General features: G+C 41.8%; 1 protein-coding gene across 6 annotated transcripts in view; it reads left to right on the top strand.

Annotated features, from left to right (window-relative positions):
* Positions 1 to 497: 497 nt before the first annotated feature.
* Positions 498 to 20,509, top strand: part of DENND1A (DENN domain containing 1A) — a 542,774-nt gene continuing 522,762 nt past the window's right edge. For all 6 annotated transcript variants that reach the window (XM_081236287.1, XM_081236288.1, XM_081236291.1 and 3 more), the window contains exon 1: positions 498 to 711. In XM_081236287.1, coding sequence (XP_081092413.1) covers positions 695 to 711 — 17 coding nt within the window. In that variant the 5' untranslated portion in view covers positions 498 to 694. The remainder of the gene's footprint in view (positions 712 to 20,509) is intronic.

A 20,509-nucleotide genomic window follows, 5' to 3' on the forward strand; every position in this document is an offset into this window, starting at 1 on the left:
GGGTCCATCAAGAACCATGTTGGGGAAGTGGCTGGTGTGACAGAGAAGAGGGGCTATGGCTCCCTTAAGGAACTTACTGAAAGGTATGGGATTTTCAAAGGAAAAAGTTGTGTCTTCCTGGAGGCCTGAATGGGAGACAGATTATCTCTACGCCAGAGCCACTGGGTGGGAGGACTCCACAGGAGAGGAATGGGTAAAGGTTTCTTCAGGTGAGCTTGGGGATCTCTGTGGGATGAAGATCTTTTCAGAGGGGTTGTAGGTGTTGGTTTCTATAGGAGAACAGTGGGAGGGGAGGTCTTTAGGGGCCTGCACCCGGAAAGCACCACGCACCGAGCTCCGGGAGTCCACCGCCCTCACGCGGCACTGCCTCCCGCGAGCGGACTACACTTCCCGGCAGCCCCCACGGGCGGCGGCGGTGCGGGCGGGAGGGGGCGGCGGTGTGAGAGGCGGAGGGGGCGGCGCGCGCCGGGCACGCGCGCCGGCGACCATGGCGTTCGCCGGGCTGAAGCGAGTGCATTAACCCCGGGAGGCGGCGGCGGCGGCGGCGGGGAGCGAGCCTCGAGCGGGCGGGCCCCAGCCTGAGGGAAGGGAGGAAGGGGCGGGGAGAACGCCGGAGGGAGGCCGGTCGGCCGCGGGCGGGCGGGCAGCGCAGCGCCGAGCGGGGCCCGCGGGTCCATGAGGAGGCCCGGGGACCATGGGCTCCAGGATCAAGTGAGTGCGGCCGGGCCGGGCGGAGCCGGGCCGGGCGAGGGGCGGCGAGGCCGGGCAAGGGCTGCAGGGCAAGGGCTGCAGGCCTCGGGCCGCTCGGGGGACTTGTTGCCGGGGCCCAAGGGGCTCCCCGCGTGACGCCGGCACGCGGGGAGGGGGACGGTTGCCATGACGATCCAGGGAGGCGCGGGGGCGGGGTGCGCGCGGGGTGGAAGGGCGCTGGTGGTCAGTTGTCCCCTCCTCACCTGAGGGCGGGAACAGCTGAGATTACAAGGTGGCCCCCTCCCCGGGGTTACAGAGAGCCTCTGAAAACGGTCACACAACTGTTGGGGGGAGGGCGAGAAATCTCTAGAAGCAACTCCCCAAATGGGTGTTTGGGGTGCCCCTGAGAGTCGGGCAGGTCCTGGCTGCTTGAGGCCTGCGGGCCCCCATAAAAGTCGCGTGAGATTTTCAGAGGGAGGGGCCACTCAAGGACTGAAGGTCTGGATGGCCCGGGGAGGAAGGCCCTTTCCTCTCTGCTCCTGTTTCCCCCTTCTATCTATGCAAGTCTCCCCACAGCGAGGGCCAAAGGCTGTGAGGGAAGATACCTCTGTGCTGTAACCGAGCACCTGATCTTGATAATCGTTGGAAAGGTTTTGTAATTCAATCTGGCAAATTCCCTCACTCATTCATTCATCTGGAGTCCCTGGTGAGGGGTTAGTTTTCCCGGGAAAATGTTGATACATCTGACTTGGGAACCCATTGAAACATTGTTGCCCTCTTTCTAGACCTAGAAGTTGACTTTGGAAAGTGCAACTTTTATGCAGTCCCATTTGGGTGTGTTGGTTTGAACTCTATCTCCCCTCCCAGCCAGGTCCTCTTTTGGCCTCTCCCTTCCTCAGTTCCAGAACATGAGATGCCTTATCTCTAATCACTAACAAATGTTCACTTTTTCTCTATGAGTAATAGAATTGTTTAACGGCACTTAAAAACCCTGTTAGCAGCACAGGCTTTTCCTTAAAACAGCTTTCATAGGATACTTTAAACCCGCTTACAAGAAAGTCTGAGACATGTGTTTACTTCAGCATTTTGAGAATTATGCTAGGGAAGTTTGAAAGGGGAAGGGCCTTATGGGTGAAATCTAATAATTATTCAAGCATTGCATCTCTTGTCCCGTCGATGTCCATGCAGTGTTTCCTTTGCCCAGCCTTGTAGACCCCTGACCGGCTTAGGCCCTCCATTCACAAAATGTATTTTAACAGGCTGCAGCAGCCGGGAGACTAGAAAAGTTTGCTTATGATAATGAAAATGGAAGAGTTGGATGAGTACACTGTTAATTCTTGATTTTTGTGGAAATGAGGGGGAAAAGAAGCATGCTCCAAATAAGAGCTTAAGAAGCTTGGGAGGTAAAAAGATGTAGTGTGTGAAGCATTGGGATTAAAGAGGCACTCCAAGTTTAGCTCCTGCTTCCAAGTAAGAGTTGGAAACTTGGGATTTCAATAGCACTTAGAAACACTTCACAAAAGCCACCATAGAGTTGCAGAGTATACTTGTGAGGATGCTTACCTTTCTTGTTACAGAGACGTTCAGAAACTTGCCAGATATGAGGCAAGTCAGTGTCAGAATCAGCATGAAAATCCAAGTGGAAGTTCAGATGACTAGGCATCAGGTCTCTGTCTTGCACGTTGCAGGTTGACAAATACGTACCTTAAGAGTGTTTTGTGGAGCCCATCTGTTTATCTGAGCGCTTGGGCAAGAGAACTTATACTAATGCATGAAATTCTGTTAAGCAAATTAGTATAAAGAATAGCCTTCTTGATCTTGAAACTAGACTGCTCGGTGATAAAAACTTAGACATGGGAATTATGTTAGCTTGTGGTGAGGCTGAAAGAGTATGAAGAGAGAAATTATGAGAAGTAGTTGTGATTTATGGTGACTGTTGACTATGTAGCTTCTGCCTGCAGGTAGGAATGAGGATGGACAGGTGGTGAGGAAGCCATCTTTTTCGGCGCTGCCTTAATTTTGGGGGGAAACAGGGCTTTGATTACTACTGACCGTCTGTTCCATCCTGACAGGAAAGAACAGACTGAGCTCAAGGTGTTCACCCGGCTGAGGTGTAGTCTAAGTGTGCAGGCTCTATTGTGTAGGACAGTCTTGGGGGTGGGGGAGGAGAGCATGGGGTGCCCCTCTGAGCAGGAGAGCACTCTGGCCGCCTGTGCTTTCTCTCCTCATCTCTGATATTGTGTGGTCCAGTCAGGCTAACAATGTGGAATCAGATTTGGATTCCTATTCAGGTTCTTTTGTCTGCTGACTCGGAAACTTTGTACAAAATACCTCTTTCTGCCTCAGTTGCTCTGAGGGTAAAATGGGGAAGACTATATGTTGCAGGGTCATTATGTGCAATAAACACAGTATCAACATGACTGCTGGGCCCATATTAAAAAGTCGGTAATTGTTAGTTTCTTTTACACCTTCTCTATCAAAAGTCTAAGAAAACTTCTATATTTTATACCAGAAATGTCAGAGAACTGTGAGTTTCAGGTAATGGAGAAAAAGGTTTCGATGATCCAGGAATTAGACTGAACATGCAGAGCAGGACTCAACATTCTCTCATTAAAACATAAAAACTGATTAAAAACAATTCTCTGTGTAATTGTGAAGCTGGTGTCATGTGATCAGTAGTAAAGCAGGTGAGTTGCTAGGCACAGGTGTTGAGGTTCAGTGCTTGTTCAGACTTTCCTTTTAAGCTAAGGCTGGTTGAACACAATCTCTGTGTCAGGCATGGTGGTAGTGCTTTATGTGAACCATTTTATCAAATTCTCACAACTGTCCAATGATGTAGCTACTGTTAGCTACATTTTTCAAATGAGAGAATGGGGGTTTATAGGCCTTAGATCAGATGCCATCCTGAGGAATCCTACCCTGATGACAGTGCCCTGCCCCCACCCCTCCTCAGCCTAAGCCAGGTGTCCTTCATCCATGCCCCCTTATCCCCAACCTAGGGCAGTGTCCTTCATCTGTGCCCCCTCTTCCCCCACCTAGGCCAGGTGTCCTTCATCTGTGGACCCCTGCTCCCCCAGCATAGGCCAGGTGTCCTTCATCTGTGGACACCCCCCAGCACAGGCCAGGTGTCCTTCATCTGTGGACCCCCCAGCATAGGCCAGGTGTCCTTCATCTGTGGACCCCCCCCGCCCAGCGTAGGCCAGGTGTCCTTCATATGTGCACCCTCTCCCCCCACCTAGGCCAGGTGTCCTTCATCCGTTTCTGTGGCTCCCTGTGTTTATCACTGTTGTAGCACTAAATCCAGTTCCTTGTGTGTCTCCTATACTAAGCCCGACATAAACTTCTTGAGAGCAGGGACTGTCTTATTTGTCTTTTGAGTTCCCTGTGTCAAACCCAGTACCTGACACATAATGTTGTTTAGGAAGAGTTTATGGAATGCTTTTAAGAAAGAAAAAAATGAATGAAAGAAAAATGAATTAAGTTCCTAACTAAAGGCTCTGGGTTGAATGTACATAGAGCTAAAAGATAACAGTTTGCTATTTGAACTCTTGAGGAGGAAGAGTGTTTAAGTGTTAAGTTTTTAAGCCAAATTGCCCAGGTCTAGGCAGCAGTTCCTTATTTTTTCTGAAGAGTATTTTGTTCATGTTCATTTTAATAAAGGGAACTTGTTTTGCCTCAGACCAAACATCTACTTGACAAAGGAAAGATAAGGTCACCAGTATGTAGGTAGCACTCTGGAAAGCTCCTAAACCTTAAACCTGAACAGACATTTATTTATCTAGAGAGATAAAAGGAGCAATGGTAACTGCCAGTCTTCAACAGGTATGTTTAAATCTTATTTAGTGTTTGAGTGATCCCAGTGGACTGGAATGTGGTTAATATGAAGCAATTTAACTGATAATGTAGACACACAGCAGGAAACTGTGGCAGTTTAATATTGCTTGTGGTGACATCCTAGAAATTGTTTCCAGGCACCAAGGGCAGGAAGTGGATTGTAAGTAATTGAAGGAAGTATTCTAAGTGAGTTTGAAGAAACCTGACATTTATGGACTTGGAGAGAAGCATACTCAAAATTTGAAGGCATACAGACAGGACAGGGCAGCTGATTTGATTTTGTGGTGGTGTTTATTCTGCATTTATTCTGCCTGTATACCTGTCTTCAGTACTATGTTATGTGCCCGGTAGTATGCTAAGTACTAGGGACACAAAAATGAAAAGATTTTGCTTTCAGGCTCTCCAAAGTAGTAGTGAGACAGGAGTGTAAAACAAAACCAACTCCCTCCAAGTCCCCTCCCCACCAGGAAACCTGAGTGTCGGACAGTAAGATCATTGCTATAGTGGAGATGGAGCCCGTGATGAATAGGTGAATAAGTGAACGAGAGACTGTCTCCTAAGGAGGGCTTCCAAAGAAAGAATGCTTCATCAAGATGATGTTTCAGTTGAGACAGGAGAGATGAGTAAGGGTGTGAAAGGGGTAAGAATGGTGGCAGAGGGAGTAGAAGCCATGGCGATGGCTGTGGTGATCATGGTGGTGACGGTGGTGGTGGCAGTAGTGGTCGTAGTCTCAATAGAGGGTGCAGTATTTGTGAAGACAGGACACATTAGGGAACTAAAAATGTTAATTATCACCTAATGCACACTAAAATGCCAGGAATTGTTAGACATTGGGAGTTAATGGGAATAATATTTATTCCTATTTTCATGGAGTTTACAATCTGGTGGACCTGACAGATTAAAAAAAATCAGTTCACGTGAAAAAAAAATCAGTTCACGTAAAGCTACGTGGATGTGCTATAAACACAAGCTGCTGAGAGAGGATGGTGGGAGCGGCTGTCCTATTTTAGATGAGAGTAGTGAGGGAGGGCTTACTGTGGAGATGACATTTGAGCTGAGACTTAAAGGATGAGAAGTCATTAGCCATGTAAAGAAACGCACAAGACTTCACTCCAGGCAGAGTGGAGCACATACCGAGGCCTCGAGGCAAGAAAACCCTAGACGGATTCCAGAAACTGATAGTGGGTTTGGGTGGTGACTGATGGCAGGGAGGCTGGGGTGAGGTCAGAGAGAGACTGGGGCCCTGAGCAGGGCCTCGTAGGCTGTGGTAATCTGCAAGCAACTTTATTAAATAAACTATAGTATAACACTTATTCTCTTACAGTATATAATGGTTATATATATATTAAATGGTTTTCAGTATACTCCAAATACCACCATCCAAATCCAGAACATTTTCATCACTCCAGAAAGAAACCCCCTACCCATTAGTGGTCACTCCCCATTCCCCCCAAACCCTCTCAGCCCTAGGCAAGCACTAACCTACTTATTGTTGCTATAGATTTGTCAATTCTGGGCATTTCATATAAATGGAATCATATAAAATATAATCCTTTGTCTTTCCCTAAACATAATGGTTCCCAAGTTTATTCATGATATAGCATATATGAGCATTTCATTACTTTTTATCATTGAATAATATTTCATTGTATGGTTAAACCACATTTTATTCATCCATCAGTTGTTAGGTATTTGGGTTGTTTCCACTTTTTCACTGTTAGGAATAATGTTGATGTGAACATTTTGTTTGGACATATGTTTTCATTTCTCTTGGGTATATACCTAGGAGTGGAATTGCTAGATCATATGGTAACCCTTTTTAAGGAACTGTTAAACTGTTTTCCAAAGCAATTGCACCACTCTGTGTAAAGTGATATCTCATTGTGGTTATGATTTGGCCCACATGAGTCGTGTAGAAACCGAAAGATCAGAGTAGACAGAGATAGGCTCTCAGAAGAGGGTGAAACTGGAACTGAAAGAAAAGTGAGATTGGGAGAAGGGAGGAGGGATTTCTGGAGGAAGAACAGCGGTTTTATGATTTGGAAATGGGGATAAGCCCATCATTGTTTTCTGATACAGAGAAGCAGCCTTGGCTTTTTGAGATTGCTGTGCTCCAGGCTTTGTTTGGATAGCCCGTTAAAAGATTCCATTACCAAAATGCACCACAGGCTGGCTTCTTCTTGAGGCCTGTCGTGTAGCACAACTGACATATCTTCCTTCTGTCTGGGATAAGACTAGGGAGTTGAAATGTGACTTCCTCTCCAGGGCCCTCCCCTGCCTCTTTTTCCTCTTTCCACCACGGCGCTCCCCTCCCAGTCTCCATAGAAGAGAGTACAAAGACTTGGGGTGGTGGAACAGAAGTCTTGCTGGAGACTGAGCTCCCCATTATTAGTACCCAGAGGCAGTCCCTTGAATTTTCATGACTTTTCTGGAAAATGTTTTGCTGCAACTCCATCGTTCTAATCTGAGTCATTGCAGCCAACTTGGAGGGGTTTGCACAGCAGATAGGAAGGTTGAAACAGGGAAGAGAAAAACCTGGAGTATTGCTGTAGGAAAACATGTTTTTATTCAGGCTGTTAAATCTGTGTGTAAGTTCCTGGCTGGAATTCTTGTGGGTTGCAAAAGGTTCAGCCTTTTACCTGGCCCTAGGGGGAACTAATCTCTGGATTTGAAACATCCTTTTTGCTTAAAAGGATTTTGTTCTAAAATGGAAAGATAAACAAGGAAGTAAACCAAAGGAAACAAAGCAAAGTTGGTCTCCTCTACTTTAATTGAAATCCATACCCATTCTTTCTAAGTATTTCTAAGTATGGACTTGAAAAGGAGCCAAATAAAGGCAGTAACAAAATATATGTTCAAAATATATGAGTTCTTATAGAAAAGGTAGGTTACATCCCAAAAGTGTATTTGTAATTTGGTTATGGCAGTTAGAATGCATTTTGGGGATTTCCTTGGCGGTCCAGTGGTTAAGACTCCATGCTTCTAACGCAGGGGGCACAGTTTCGATCCCTGGTTGGGGAACTAAGACCCCACATGCGGCATGGTGCAGCCAAAACCAAAACAAAACAAACAAAAAAAATGTATTTTTCTCTTAGAGATACTGTTATGTATTTCAGGCATAAGGACATTCCAGATGAAAGGAACTGTGTGTGTAAAAGAGGGAGATTACAGGTATAGCTGAAATACAGAATATGTGGAAAAAGAGTATAGGTGATGAAGTTGAAAAAGCAGGTTTGTGTTACTGGGACCTCATGCCATTGAAGGATTGAGTTGGGAATGTAGTATGATCAGACTTGGGTTTTTGGAAGATGACTCTGGCAGCAGTAGTTTAGAATAGTGATATCTCTGGGTTGTGCAGCATGATCCATGGGGGTGTGAAAAAATATATTAGAACCTATATTTGTTTCTATATCAATCTTCAAAATTTGTTTTTGTGTTTTCTAATAATATACTATAGATGAGTGTAGTAAGACATTCTTATAATTTATGAATAAAAATACATATATCAAATGTATGCTCAAATTTTTTTACTGATAGGGAGGAATGCATGGAAAAAAATTGGAGACCACTGGTTTATGGAAGTGTTATAGTTTATACTGCAGAAGATCAAGGTCCAAAGTGAGGTTTTAGTTTTCAAAAGAAAAAGGACGACTTTGAGAGAGATTTTAGGGAGAATTGACAAGACCTGGTGACAAATTATATGTAAGAGGTGAGAGAAGAATCAAAGATGACTTGCCAAGGTTAGCAAAGTTATATTATAAATGAGTGTTTGGAAGGTGAGGACTGGTTATATAATGTGTTTGCTTTTCTGAGGAAAAGTGAAAAGTTACAATTGGGAGAAGGCATTTTAGTCTGGTGAGAAAGGAAGAAATCTTTAAGGGCGCGGTAGTGAGTGTGTGTGCTTGGTTAGATGAGTAAGATTTCAAGTGGGCTGGGCCAAGTTGCTGAGGGGAAATTTGTCCATGTTAGATTTAGGAAGAGAAAAAATAAACTTCTGAACTCACTTTAGTCACAGGAAAGGTTTCAGGGATGTTGCATTGATCTCGCCTAGACTGTATGAATAAATAGGAGGAAGGAAACCAATCTAGAGAAAAGATGCTGTTTGACTTCAAGCAAACAGTTCTTTCTTGTACTCCAGGGCGTGGGAGGAGCGAGGGGGATGTGGGCCTCGGGGACGCTAGGGTTTGAGTCCCCACAAACTCGCACGATCCCCATCTGAGTTCTAAGTTTCTGAGCCTCAGTTTTTTAATTTATCAAAGGAAGCGAATAAATTCACCTCTAGTGTTGTTGTGAGGATTAAAAGCAACCTCATGTCTAGCCCTCAGCAGAAAAATGACCGTTTAGTAAATGGCAGCTGTCATTAATATTGTTTGGAGTGGATGGGACACTCTTGTCTGAAGAACCTAGAGTTAAAAAAAAATGTCAAAAGAAAGCAAGTGTTCCTTTTTATAGTTGTTTTTTTTTTTTTTTTTAAAAGACAAAGTATTTGCTTTTCCTCTGTGAGTATGTTAGGATCATGTGTTGTATATTTTACTGAATTTATTGGAAGGTTTGTGATCCTGGTATGTGCAAAGCACTATTCCTCTTACTGGTTGGGAGAAAAGAAGCTTAAAGTCTACTAAGAGAGATAAGATGAGCATGTAAATAATTAAAATGATAATAGCATTTAAGAATATTTTATGCCTCCTCTTTCACCAATAACTAAAAATTTTATTCAGTTTTAGAAAAGATTTACCCCATTTATATTTATCTGTTTAGCTGGTATCAGTGTTCACATCTTGTCTTTTTAATATAACTTCATTCCTTTTTTTCTGAGTGCTAAAATTATTTAAATTTTTTATTTTGGAAACATTTAAACATTATAATAGTAGAGAGAATAGTATAATGAGCCCCCAAATGCCCACCACTCAGTTTCAGCACTTACTAATTTATGGCTTTCTTAGTTCCGTTTATAGATAACTGACCATATCGCTCCTCTGCCTCCTAGTGCTAGATTATTTTGAAGTAAAGTATGTCTGGTTATCTCTTTTTGATCCATTAATTTATTAGGGGCTATAAAATGGTGATATTTTATTTCCATCATTTCTTCTTGATATTAGCTAGAATACTTCTATAAAGAAAAACTTCTGCATATCAATTATTTGGTTACCCCAAGGTGCAGTTCATATAGGAAAGGCAGAATAAATATTTGATTCAGTTTATTCATTTTTCAGACTGAGTTAGTTTCCTAGCATCTTCCCAAGGTGACTGATTCTTTTCTATCACTTGAAATGCATAGATTTAAACTTGTTTGCTATATTTCACTCTACTGTAGTTATCCTCATTGATGTTACTTTGCCCTATCTTTGTCTAGCGGAAGCTTCTTTAAGTTAATTTCTAGAGTCCTTTTGACAGAATCTCAGTAGTTTTTAGTAGCTCCCTTGCCTTTTGGTATGATGAGATGTTGCAGACTCATCTTGCATGTTTCCTGCTCCAGACCTGTTTTCTGCTGTTCCTCTAAGGAGTCTTGCTTCCTTTTGGTGGGAAATGGTGTTAGAGATTAGAGTCTGGGTTTTAGAACTTTTTTTTTTTTTTTGCTACTAGGTTATTTCTAGGCTTCTCCAGGGGTCAGAACTAGGAAGCGAGAGAGAGAGAGAGAGAGAGAGAGAGAGAGAGAGAGAGAGAGAGATAGTGTGTGTGTGTGTTTAAGGTAACTACATCACATGTTCACATTGGTATTTACAATTCAAGACCATAGCATTTTAATTTAACCTCATTATTCTTACATCTGAATCTCTTACCACTCATGTCGAAAGTCCTGATTTCCAGTGACACCAAGAGAAGTACTCTTTCTGCTTTATCCCACAATATCCAAAAACGCAACAGCAATACCAACATTACCACCAATAATATGTACTGAAAACAGGTTTTTGGGTTTTTTTTTTCAATTTGGCGATTCTTTTTGTCCTTAGAGTATATCACATTAGGAATATATAGTAGTTACTGTTTTAAAACCACTAGAAATAGTTTCTCTGTGGTTGTGTCACCAACTCAATTCATAGTATTTTTTTTTCCTCTTTCAATCTTTTGGGATTGCTTTTTAAAAATTTTATTTTATAATTATATTAAAAACTTCTATGGTTTCAAAGCCAAATCTACAAAAAAAGGTATATTCAGAAAAGTCTAACTTCTATCCTTCCCACACCACCCTGTTCCTTCCCTCTTCTGTAGGTAGCTAGTTTAAAAAATTTTTTTTCATTTTTAATTTCATTAGAAAAAAGGTAAACACGTAAGTATATTCACACTTCCCCTCACCAACCTTTCAGAGAAATGATAGCATTCTGTGTGCACTTTTCTGTCCTTTACTTTTCTCATTTTATACCCTCTAAAGAGATCACTTGTAGTAGTACATATAGGTCATCCTTATTCTCTGTAGCGATAGCATAGTACTCCATTGGATGGATGGTCCATGGGTTATTCAACCAGTCTCATGCTGGTGGTCATTTAGGTTGCTTCCAGTGTTATATGATGCTATAATGAATAGTCTTGTGTATGTGCCTTTTTTGTATTTATACCATTATACCATTGGGATAGATTTTTAGAAGTGGGATTGCTGGGTCATAGAGTAAATTTATATGTAATATCACTTTAGTAAAATTGTAAAATAGTAAAGTAAAATTTTACTTTAGTGAAACGTGTCAGATTCTCCTCCACACAGGTTGAGCCAGTTCATATTCCCATATATGATAGTGCCCTGTTGCCTTACAGCTTCACCAACAGAATGTGTTTGTCAAACGTTAAAAATTATTTTAGTCAAAGCTATAAATGCACGTGTTAACAAATCAAATAGTTGTAAGAGCTCATGATGAAGAGCAGTAATTCTCTACCCTACCCCACACTCCTTCAGGAACAGCCTCTACTAACTGATTTTATTTTCACTTCTTCTGGTGGTTAACCCATAACCCTTAGATACATCTCTGTCTCTTAATTTAATTAACTTTAGACAGTATTTGTTGATACCCTGAAACAAAAGATGATGAGTACCTTTATAATACTCCTCTCTTTCCTCTTCCACTGTTTTCTTTTTGAATTTTATTTTATTTATTTTTTTATACAGCAGGTTCTTATTAGTTATCCATTTTATACATATTAGTGTATACATGTCAATCCCAATCTCCCAATTCATCACACCACCACCACCACCACCACCACCACCCCGCCACTTTCCCCCCTTGGTGTCCATATGCTTGTTCTCTACATCTGTGTCTCTATTTCTGCCCTGCAAACCGGTTCATCTGTACCATTTTTCTAGGTTCCACATATATGCGCTAATATACGATATTTGTTTTTCTCTTTCTGACTCACTTCACTATATGACAGTCTCTAGATCCATCCACTTCTCTACAAATGACTCAATTTTGTTCCTTTTTATGGCTGAGTAATATTCCATTGTATATATGTACCACATCTTCTTTACCCATTCGTCTGTCGACGGGCATTTAGGTTACTTCCATGACCTGGCTATTGTAAATAGTGCTTCAGTGAACATTGGGGTGCATGTGTCTTTTTGAATTATGGTTTTCTCTGGATATATGCCCAGTAGTGGAATTGCTGGGTCATATGGTAATTCTGATTTTAGTTTTTTTAAGGAACCTCCATACTGTTCTCCATAGTGGCTGTATCAATTTACATTCCCACCAACAATGCAAGAGGGTTCCCTTTTCTCCACACCCTCTCCAGTATTTGTTGTTTGTAGATTTTCTGATGATGCCCATCCTAACTAGTGTGAAGTGATACCTCACTGTAGTTTTTTTTTTTTTTTGCTGTACGCGGGCCTTTCACTGTTGTGGCCTCTCCTGTTGTGGAGCACAGGCTCCGGACGCGTGGGCTCAGCGGCCATGGCTCATGGGCCCAACCGCTCTGCGGCATGTGGGATCCTCCCAGACCGGGGCACGAACCCGTGTCCCCTGTATCGACAGGCGGACTCTCAACCACTGCGCCACCAGGGAAGCCCCCTCACTGTAGTTTTGATTTGCATTTCTGTAATAATTAGTAATGTTGAGCAGCTTTTCATGTGCTTCTTGGCCATCTGTATGTCTTCTTTGGAGAAATGTCTGTTTAGGCCTTCTGCCCATTTTTTGATTGGGTTTTTTTTTTATAGTATTGATCTGCATGAGCTGTTTATATATTTTGGAGATTAATCCTTTGTCCATTGATTCATTTGCAAATATTTTCTCCCATTCTGAGGGTTGTCTTTTTTTTTTTTTTTTTTTGCGGTACGCGGGCCTCTCACTGCTGTGGCCTCTCCCGTTATGGAGCACAGGCTCCGGACGTGCAGGTTCAGCGGCCATGGCTCACAGGCCCAGCCACTCTGCGGCACATGGGATCCTCCCCTGCATCGGCAGGCGGACTCTCAACCACTGCGCCACCAGGGAAGCCCCTGAGGGTTGTCTTTTCGTCTTGTTTATGGTCTCCTCTGCTGTGCAAAAGCTTTGAAGTTTCATTAGGTCCCATTTGTTTATTTTTGTCTTTATTTCCATTACTCTAAGAGGTGGATCAAAAAAGATCTTGCTGTGATTTATGTCAGAGTGTTCTTCCTATGTTTTCCTCTAAGAGTTTTATAGTGTCCGGTCTTACATCCATTTTTTTTTTCTTTTCTTTTTTTTTGCGGTACGCGGGCCTCCCACTGTTGTGGCCTCTCCCGTTGCAGAGCACAGGCTCCGGACACGCAGGCTCAGGGCCATGGCTCACGGGCCCAGCTGCTCTGCGGCATGTGGGATCTTCCCGGACTGGGGCATGAACCCGTGTCCCCTGCATCGGCAGGTGGACTCTCAACCACTGCGCCACCAGGGAAGCCCCCTAATCCATTTTGAGTTTATTTTTGTGTATGGTGTTAGGGAGTGTTCTAATTTCATTCTTTTACATGTAGCTGTCCAGTTTTCCCAGCACCAGTTATTGAAGAGGCTGTCTTTTCTCCATTGTATATCCTTGCCTCCTTTGTCATAGATTAGTTGACCATAGGTGCGTTGGTTTATCTCTGGGCTTTCTATCTTGTTCCATTGATCTATATTGCTGTTTCTGTGCCAGTACCATACTGTCTTGATTACTCTAGCTTTGTAGTATAGTCTGAAGTCAGGGAGTCTGATTCCTCCAGTTCTGTTTTTTTCCCTCAAGACTGCTTTGGCTATTCGGGGTCTTTTGTGTCTCCATACAAATTTTAAGATTTTTTTGTTCTAGTTCCGTAAAAAATGCCATTGGTAATTTGATAGGGATTGCATTGAATCTGTAGATTGCTTTGGGTAGTATAGTCATTTTCACAACATTGATACTTCCAATCCAAGAAAATGGTATATCTCTGCATCTGTTGATATCATCTTTAATTTCTTTCATCAGTGTCTTATAGTTTTCTGCATACAGGTCTTTTGTCTGCCTAGGTAGGTTTATTCCTAGATATTTTATTCTTTTTGTTGCAATGGTAAATGGGAGTGTTTCCTTAATTTCTCTTTCAGATTTTTCATCATTAGTGTAGAGGAATGCAAGAGATTTCTGTGCATTAATTTTGTATCCTGAAACTTTACTAAATTCATTGATTAGCTCTAGTAGTTTTCCGGTAGCATCTTTAGGATTCTCTATGTATAGTATCATGTCATCTGCAAACAGTGACAGTTTTACTTCTTCTTTTCCAATTTGTATTCCTTTTATTTCTTTTTCTTCTCTGATTGCCATGGCTAGGACTTCCAAAACTATGTTGAATAATAGTGGTGAGAGTGGACATCCTTGTTGTGTTCCTGATCTTAGAGGAAATGCTTTCAGTTTTTCACCATTGAGAATGACGTTTGCTGTGGGTTTGTCATATTCGGCCTTTATAATGTTGAGGTAGGTTCCCTCTATGCCCACTTTCTGCAGAGTTTTTATCATAAATGGGTGTTGAATTTTGTCAAAAGCTTTTTCTGCATCTATTGAGGTGGTCATATGGTTTTTAGTCTTCAATTTGTTAATATGGTGTATCATATTGATTGATTTACGTATATTGAAGAATCTTTGCATCTCTGGGATAAATCCCACTTGATCATGGTGTTTGATCCTTTGAGTGTATTGTTGGATTCTATTTGCTAATATTTTGTTGAGGATTTTTGCGTCTAGATTCATCGTGATATTGGTCTGTAATTTTCTTTTTTTGTAGTATCTTTGTCTGGTTTTGGTGTTAGGGTGATGGTGGCCTCATAGAATGAGTTTGGGAGTGTTCCTTCCTCTGCAATGTTTTGCAAGAGTTTGAGAAGGATGGGTGTTAGCTCTTCTCTAAATGTTTGATAGAATTCACCTGTGAAGCCATCTGGTCCTGGACTTTTGTTTTTTGGAAGATTTTTAATCACAGTTTCAATTTAATTGTTTGTGATTGGTGTGTTCATATTTTTTATTTCTTCCTGGTTCAGTCTTGGAAGGTTACACTTTTCTAAGAATTTGTCCATTTCTTCCAGGTTGTCCATTTTATTGGCATAGAGTTGCTTGTAGTAGTCTCTTAGGATGCTTTGTATTTCTGTGGTGTCTGTTGTAACTTCTCCTTTTTCATTTTGAAATTGATTTGAGTCCTCTCCCTCTTTTTCTTGATGAGTCTGGCTAATGGTTTATCAATTTTGCTTATCTTCTCAAAGAGCCAGCTTTTAGTTTTATTGATCTTTGCTATTGTTTTCTTTGTTTCTATTTCATTTATTTCTGCTCTGATCTTTATGATTTCCTTCCTTCTGCTAACTTTGGGTTTTGTTTGTTCTTCTTTCTCTAGTTCATTTAGGTGTAAGTTTAGATTGTTTATTTGAGATTTTTCTTGTTTCTTGAGGTAGGTTTGTATAGCTATAAACTTCCCTCTTAGAACTGCTTTTGCCACATCCCATAGGTTTTAGATCGTCGTGTTTTCATTGTCATTTGTCTTTAGGTATTTTTTGATTTCCTCTTTGATTTCTTCAGTGATCTCTTGGTTATTTAGTAACGTATTGTTTAGCCTCCATGTGTTTGTGTTTTTTACATTTTTCTCCCTGTAATTCATTTCTAATATCATAGTGTTGTGGTCAGAAAAGATGCTTGATACGGTTCCAGTTTTCTTAAATTTACTGTGGCTTGATTTGTGACCGAAGATGTGATCTATCCTGGAGAATGTTCCATGCACACTTGAGAAGAAAGTGTAATCTGCTGTTTCTGGATGGAATGTCCTATAAATATCAATTAAATCTATCTGGTCTATTGTGTCATTTAAAGCTTCTGTTTCCTTATTTATTTTCATTTTGGATGATCTGTCCATTGGTGTAAGTGAGGTGTTAAAGTCCCCCACTATTACTGTGTTATTGTCGATTTCCTCTTTTATAGCTGTTAGCAGTTGCCTTATGTACTGAGGTGCTCCTATGTTGGGTGCATATATATTTATAATTGTTATATCTTCTTCTTGGATTGATCCCTTGATCATTATGTAGTGTCCTTCCTTGTCTCTTGTAACATTCTTTATTTTAAAGTTTGTTTTATCTGATATGAGTATTGCTACTCCAGCTTTCTTTTGATTTCCATTTGCATGGAATATATTTTTCCATCCCTTCACTTTCAGTCTGTATGTGTCCCTAGGTCTGAAGTGGGTCTCCTGCAGACAGCATATAGATGGGTCTTGTTTTTGTATCCATTTAGCAAGCCTGTGTCTTTTGGTTGGAGCATTTAATCCATTCATGTTTAAGGTAGTTATCGATATGCATGTTCCTATGACCATTTTCTTAATTGTTTTGGGTTTGTTTTTGTAGGTCCTTTTCTTCTCTTGTGTTTCCCACTCAGAGAAGTTCCTTTAGCATTTGTTGTTGAGCTGGTTTGGTGGTGCTGAATTCTCTGAGCTTTTGCTTGTCTGGAAAGCTTTTGATTTTTCCATCGAATCTGAATGAGATCCTTGCAGGGTAGAGTAATCTTGGTTGTATGTTCTTCCCTTTCATCACTTTAAGTATATCATGCCACTCCGTTCTGGCTTGTAGAGGTTCTGCTGAGAAATCAGCTGTTAACCTTATGGGAGTTCCCTTGTATGTTATTTGTCGTTTTTTCCTTGCTGCTTTCAATAATTTTTCTTTGTCTTTAATTTTTGCCAATTTGATTATTATGTGTCTCGGCGTGTTTCTCCTTGGGTTTATCCTGTATGGGACACTCTGTGCTTCCTGGACTTGGGTGGCTATTTCCTTTCCCATGTTAGGTACGTTTTTGACTATAATCTCTTCAAGTATTTTCTCTGGTCCTTTCTCTCTCTCTTCTCCTTCTGGGACCACTATAATGTGAACGTTGTTGCATTTAATGTCCCAGAGGTCTCTTAGGCTGTCTTCATTTCTTTTCATTTTTTTTCTTTATTCTGTTCTGCAGTAGTGAATTCCACCATTCTGTCTTCCAGGTCACTTATCCGTTCTTCTGCCTCATTTATTCTGCTATTGATTCCTTGTAGTGTGTTTTCATTGCAGTTATTGTTCATCTCTGTTTGTTTGTTTTTTAATTCTTCTAGGTCTTTGTTCAGCATTTCTTGCACCTTCTCGATCTTTGCCTCCATTCTTTTTCTGAGGCCCTGGATCATCTTCACTATCATTATTCTGAATTCTTTTTTTTGGAAGGTTGCCTATCTCCACTTCATTTAGTTGTTTTTCTGGTGTTTTATCTTTTTCCTTCATCTGGTACATAGCTCTCTGCCTTTTCATCTTGTCTATCTTTCTGTGAATGTGGTTTTTGTTACACAGGCTGCAGGAATGTAGTTCTTCTTGCTTCTGCTGTCTGCCCTCTCCACTGTTTTATATATTTATATTATTTCTAATTTTTATAATGGTTAAATTTTAATGTAATATACTTAATCCTCTATTTCATTAATTTTCTTGTTTTAAAGTTTTATTTTATTTATTTATTTTTGGCTGCATTGGGTCTTCGTTGCTGCGTGTGGGCTTTCTCTAGTTGCGGAGAGCCAGGGCCACTCTTCGTTGCGGTGCGCCGGCTTCTCATTGCGGTGGCTTCTCTTGTGGAACATGGGCTCTAGAGTGCAGGCTCAGTAGTTGTGGCACATGGGCTCAGTAGTTGTGGCTCACGGGCTCTAGAGCACAGGCTCAGTTGTTGTGGCCCACGGGCTTAGTTGCTCCGCAGCATGTGGGATCTTCCTGGACCAGGCCTCAGACCCTTGTCCTCCACTTTGGCAGGCAAATTCTTGACTACTGCGCCACCAGGGAAGCCCCTCATTAACTTTCAATAGTGTCTTTGATGCCCCACTTTCTAAGGGAAGGATAGCTCTTCTACTTTCTCTTAGCTTATACTTTTACTTTTTTTTTTTTTTTTTGTGCGGTATGCGGGCCTCTCACTGTTGTGGCCTTTCCCGTTGCGGAGCACAGGCTCCGGACGCGCAGGCTCAGAGGCCATGGCTTACGGGCCCAGTCGCTCCGTGGCATATGGGATCTTCCCGGACCGGGGCACGAACCCGTGTCCCCTGCATCGGCAGGCAGACTCTCAACCACTGCACCACCAGGGAAGCCCTTCTTTTACTTTTATGTGGTCATTTTCATTCTGATCCATTACCAGAACCAAGTTTTCCTTTATTTATCCTTAGGTTAACTCTGAATATTGTGTTATTATGAATATTTAAATATTGTTTAATATAGGTCATGTAGGGTGCTAGAATAACATTTTCTTCCTTTTTGGTCTCTGAGCTCTGCCTTCGACTTTGGCCTTGGTGGAAGCCTTAGATCAGCAGAGGAGTGTCATTAGAAGCATGTCTCCCAAGCTTTCAGGACCTTGAGCTTGACAGAGGCCTTGATGGTCTTAGTTTTATTGGTGTGCATCTTCTTTAGAACATTCTTGTGTTTCTTGAAAAAGTTCAAGATCCTTAGGAACTTAGTTTCCTCCTCCTTAAAAGATGTCTTTATGATTAGGGTTTATTGATGCCATTTTGGAACTAGTTATATGTGGTGTGGTTCTTGGACTTGGCCATACGTGCACTGCTGTTTGTAGCACAGAAAGTGCTTGAGACTGGAAAAGAGTCATATCTAAATTTGGATTTTTAAAAATCGTATTCTCTCCCTGCTCCGTCCCCTAGTTTTTATTTTTATTTATTTATTTATTTATTTTTTCTTTTTGTGGTATGCGGGCCTCTCACTGTTGTGGCCTCTCCCGTTGCGGAGCACAGGCTCCGGATGCGCAGGCCCAGCGGCCATGGCTCACGGGCCCAGCCGCTCCGCGGCATATGGGATCCTCCCAGACCGGGGCACGAACCCGTATCCCCTGCATCGGCAGGCGGACTCTCAACCACTGCGCCACCAGGGAGGCCCTGTCCCCTAGTTTTTAAATCCCTTTTTTCTCCCTTGCATTATTTGTTTCACCATATCCTTAATTTTTTCCAAACTTGCAATCATACTTGCAGTTTTATTGGGGCTTTTCTTTTTTTCCTTTTTCCTGATGATTTCTTCCTAACTTCCTGTTCTGATCTGTATAAAGTCAGCTATATTCTTGTAATTCTGGAATGTCCCTTCACCACTCTCCCATTTCATTATTTCCTAGCCCCTGTGTTATTTTAGTTTGTTTGCTGGAGGACAGATTTAAGTTCTTGTAGGAGACAGTCACATCAGTGGACTTTCCTAAAGGGTGCATTTGAGTTCTTGCAAGTCTTTTCAAGTCTGAAAAATGTCTCCTTTCTCACACTTGATCTATAGTTTATATGGTCATCGAGTTCTAGGTTGGAAAAATTTCCTGCAGAGCTTTGAAGGTATTTTCCCACTGTCCTTTAGCTGGCTTCCTGTGACACTGCTCTGGAAGGGAAAGGGGCACTCTGCCTTCGTATTGCCAGGTTGGGGTATATGACTAGGTTCCCTGTTAAGCCTTCCTTCATGCCCAGGATGCAGAATTCCCCTTTACTGCAGGGTTGGGATGGGAGTTCTGGTTCCCAGGAGACCTCCACCGATATCTCCCTGGCTGGGTGCAGTGGTGCCTTGTTGCTGTTCCCTCCATGGCCTCATTTACTGCCACATGAGAGTGGCAGGCTCTCCACAGCCTCCACTGAAACCACATTGAGAGAGTCTTCGTTACTGTGCAGTGGGGATAATGAAAGCCTGGGCTGCCTACCTTACTTGGCTTCCTCTAACACCAACCTGGCAGGGGGTGGGTGGATGGGATACAGTACAGCCTGGCAAGGGTAGAAATCTAAGTTCCCTCCCTGCTTGTCCTTTGCTGACTTGAGTGGGGTGAGACCACACAGGTTTCTCTGTGGTGTTTGGCTGTGTTGTTTAGTGCTTATTTTCTGAAAGTTTTCTGACTTGTTAGGCTGCCCCTTTTCAGGTTATTTAGTTAGAGCTGACTTTTGTTGGAGCTCTTTTTGGTCTTCATCGATTGGTGTTTCAGGTTGCCAGCTGCTGTAGTCATGAATGGATGTTCAGTTTTATCAAATGCTTTTTCTACATCTATTGAGATGATCGTATGATTTCTCCGTTTGTTAATATAGTGAATTACATTTATTTTCAAATGTTTAACTTCGCATTGCCGTGATAAACCCATTTGGTCACGATATCCTTTTTATACATATTGCTGGATTCAGTTAACTAATATTTTATTTTTTTGTTTGCATCTGTAGTCATAGGATATTTTGGCTATAATTTTTCTTTTTTGTAATGTTGTTGTTAGATTTTCATATCAAGGTCATACTGGCCTCATGAGAAAGAGGACTGTAGTAAAAAACTATTAAAGAAATGGTATGATTTTTAGTATAAAAAGAAGTTGTCAGTGGTTACTGATGTTTTGGATAGACAAGGGAGGTGTCTATATTGAATTTAAGAAAATTAAGTATTACTCATAAGTGATGAGAATAGGAAACTGCTTATATGTGTTTTCCTAAAATATGAGGGGATAGGTAATCCCTCCCTTCCCCCTTCCACATTCATACTCACTCTCCCTTCTCAGTTTTATTTACACAGATTTATTTTACTTTTTTTTGGCTGCACAGTTCAATATCAAGTTATGGTCATCATGATGTTTT

The sequence above is a fragment of the Mesoplodon bidens genome (assembly GCF_964165515.1).
Source record: "Mesoplodon bidens genome assembly, chromosome: 6".
Classification (NCBI taxonomy): domain Eukaryota; kingdom Metazoa; phylum Chordata; class Mammalia; order Artiodactyla; family Ziphiidae; genus Mesoplodon; species Mesoplodon bidens.